The sequence below is a fragment of the Monoraphidium neglectum genome, assembly GCF_000611645.1.
Source record: "Monoraphidium neglectum strain SAG 48.87 unplaced genomic scaffold scaffold05576, whole genome shotgun sequence".
In the NCBI taxonomy this organism is placed as follows: domain Eukaryota; kingdom Viridiplantae; phylum Chlorophyta; class Chlorophyceae; order Sphaeropleales; family Selenastraceae; genus Monoraphidium; species Monoraphidium neglectum.
The window spans coordinates 718-3,048 of NW_014008054.1; the positions used below are offsets into that span (position 1 = coordinate 718).

The 2,331-nt window shown below is 70.1% G+C and overlaps 1 protein-coding gene across 1 annotated transcript; it reads right to left on the bottom strand.

Moving 5' to 3' along the window:
• Positions 1 to 623: 623 nt before the first annotated feature.
• MNEG_15700 (hypothetical protein) lies at positions 624 to 2,073 on the bottom strand (the record flags this gene model as incomplete). Its single annotated transcript, XM_014035829.1, has 2 exons — positions 624 to 1,631; positions 1,864 to 2,073. The coding sequence occupies 2 exons, from the start codon at positions 2,071 to 2,073 to the stop codon at positions 624 to 626; spliced, it is 1,218 nt and encodes a 405-aa protein (XP_013891283.1).
• Positions 2,074 to 2,331: the final 258 nt, after the last annotated feature.

Consider the following 2,331-nt stretch of genomic DNA (forward strand, 5'->3'; position numbering starts at 1 on the left):
AGCTGCCCAGCAACCAGCCCTTGCAGGAGACAGCGACGCGCGCCGCGCTGCACGCCGCGGGGAGCTGCGCGCAGCCCTGGCTACTGCGGCGCTGAGCGGAAAGCACCCGAGCGCCCTCGCATTTCCTTGCGCGTCGCCACCCCTTCTTTTCCAGGTCCCACACTGCCCAGCCAAAATGGGACCGTGGCGCACTTGGGGTGTAGACGCGACGCCCAGCCGCACCGGCTTTGTGCTCGCGCACACAAAAATCCGCGGGCCCCAAAGCTGAACAGACGCTGCTTACAACACAGCGGCGCAGGCAATCAGCCACTTCTGAGCACAGCATAAGCACTGCGCGGCAACTGCTGCAACCGCAACAACCCCCGATCCTACCCCCGCCCTGCCGCCGGTGCAGCTGCCGCCGCGCGCGACTGCGATTCACCCAGCAGCAGTAGCTCTTCAATTTCCTTGTACACCATCACTGCGTACCAAAAAGCAAACGCCGCCGCTTACAACGCGGTTGCGCGAGCAGCCCACCGCCGCTGAGCCCGAGACGGGCGCTGCGTGGCGACTGCTGAAACCGCAACTGCAGGATCCGGTCCAGCCCTGAATAAACGCCGCCCAGCGCATGGCCCATTCGACTCCTAGCCCCGCCCCGCCGCCGGTGCAGCTGCCGCCGCATGCGCCTGGCCCTCATCGAGCTGCAGCAGCTCCTTGATCTCCTTATATTCGCGGTACAGCCGCGCCTGCAGTCGCCGCCGGTCCCTGAGCGCGGCATCCACCCCCCGTCCCTCCTCCCGCCGCCCGCCGCGCACGCCGCTGCCGCCGCCGGCGCCGGCGCCACCGCTGGAATGCCGGTGGCGGTCCCCGTCTTGGGATAAAGGGGGGGCGGAGTGCCCGGGCCCCTGCGCCTGCAGCTGGGCGACCTCCTTTTCCAAGCGCCAGAGCTCGTCCCTCAGAACCCGCTTGCGCGCCCGCAGATCTTCCGCCGCCGGCGCCGCGCCGTCTACCGTGCGCGCCGCCGCGAGCCGCGCGCCGCCCGCGCCGTGGGGAGCCCCGCCGCCGCCGCCGCGGCTTGGGCTGCTGCTCGCGCCGCCGCTGGCGGAAGAGGTCCCACGGCCGGATGAGTCGTTGGTGATGTCACTGAATGGGGGCATGGCCGCAGATGAAGACGCCGGCGTCCGCGCCACGCCGCCCTCCGGCCAGCCGCCGCCAGCCCGCTCTTGCGGCGGTGTGACGCGCCGCCCGCCCGCCTCCGTCTGGCCGCCGCCGCCGCCCGCCGCGCCGCTCTGGGCAGCGGCGTCGCTTCCGCGCTCGGCGCCCGAGGCTGCGGGAGATGGCCCGGCGGCCTGGGAGGGCGGCGTGTGGCCCTGGCTGTGCTGTGGCGACTGAGAAGCCCGCCCGAAACCGCGCCGCCGCGGCAGTTGTGGCGGCTGGCTGGTGGCAGCCTCGGCTGGCTGCTGCTGCTGCTGCTGCTGCTGCTGCTGCAATGGTGCCGGCGAGCTACACCCGCTCGCCTCCGCATTCGGCTCGCCGCCACCATCGTCAGGGCTGCCACCTTGCGTTTCTCCTTCGCAGCTGCCCTGCAGCTGCTCCAGCTCCGCCAGGACCGATCGAAGCTCCGACTCGAGCGCCGCCTCACGGGCGCGCAGCTGTAGTGAACGATTCAACAAGTGTAGCGGTTTGGCAGCAGCGTCAGCAGCGGCCGCGAGGGGGCAGCGGCAGGAGGACGGATACGGCTTTGAGTTGGCATTTCGTCCAATAAAATTGTGTGGGTGGCAGTCTGCAGCAACTCGGCAGCCGGCCGCCGGGTCCAAGAGAAAGCAGGAGTCATCAAGCTCGCGCCCACAGCTGGCGCCAGGCACACGTCCGGTGGCGGCGCACCTTTGCTCCGCCGTCCGGCAGGCTGGGCCCCAGCCCCCGCGCCGTCGCCGCCGCATGCGCCGCCGCCTCTGCCAGTTCCCCCGCCCGCCTCTGCAGGTCCCGCGCCCGCGCCGCGCCGGCCGCCTCCTCCTCGTCGCCCTCTTCCTCGCCGCCGCGGCAGCCGCCGCTGAGCCGCCCTGGCGCGTCGCTGATGCCTAGGCCTGAAAGCATGTCACTTAGGTCATTCGCACCCTGCCAGTGGGAGCTGCCTGTGAAGTTCAATCGGAATTCGGGCGCCGAGGCCAAAGTGGGGGAGGCAAGAGACGAGATCAGCAGGCATGCAATTTGGGTGGAGCAGCGTCGCGGCATAGCGCAACGTGGCATTATGTTGGGGTGCCTCCTCACTTCTGGCTGCAGAGCCAGCCGGCCTAACAAACCTCAGGCGCGTCTCCAATCCAATACTATATGCAAGCGAGACTGATGACGCAC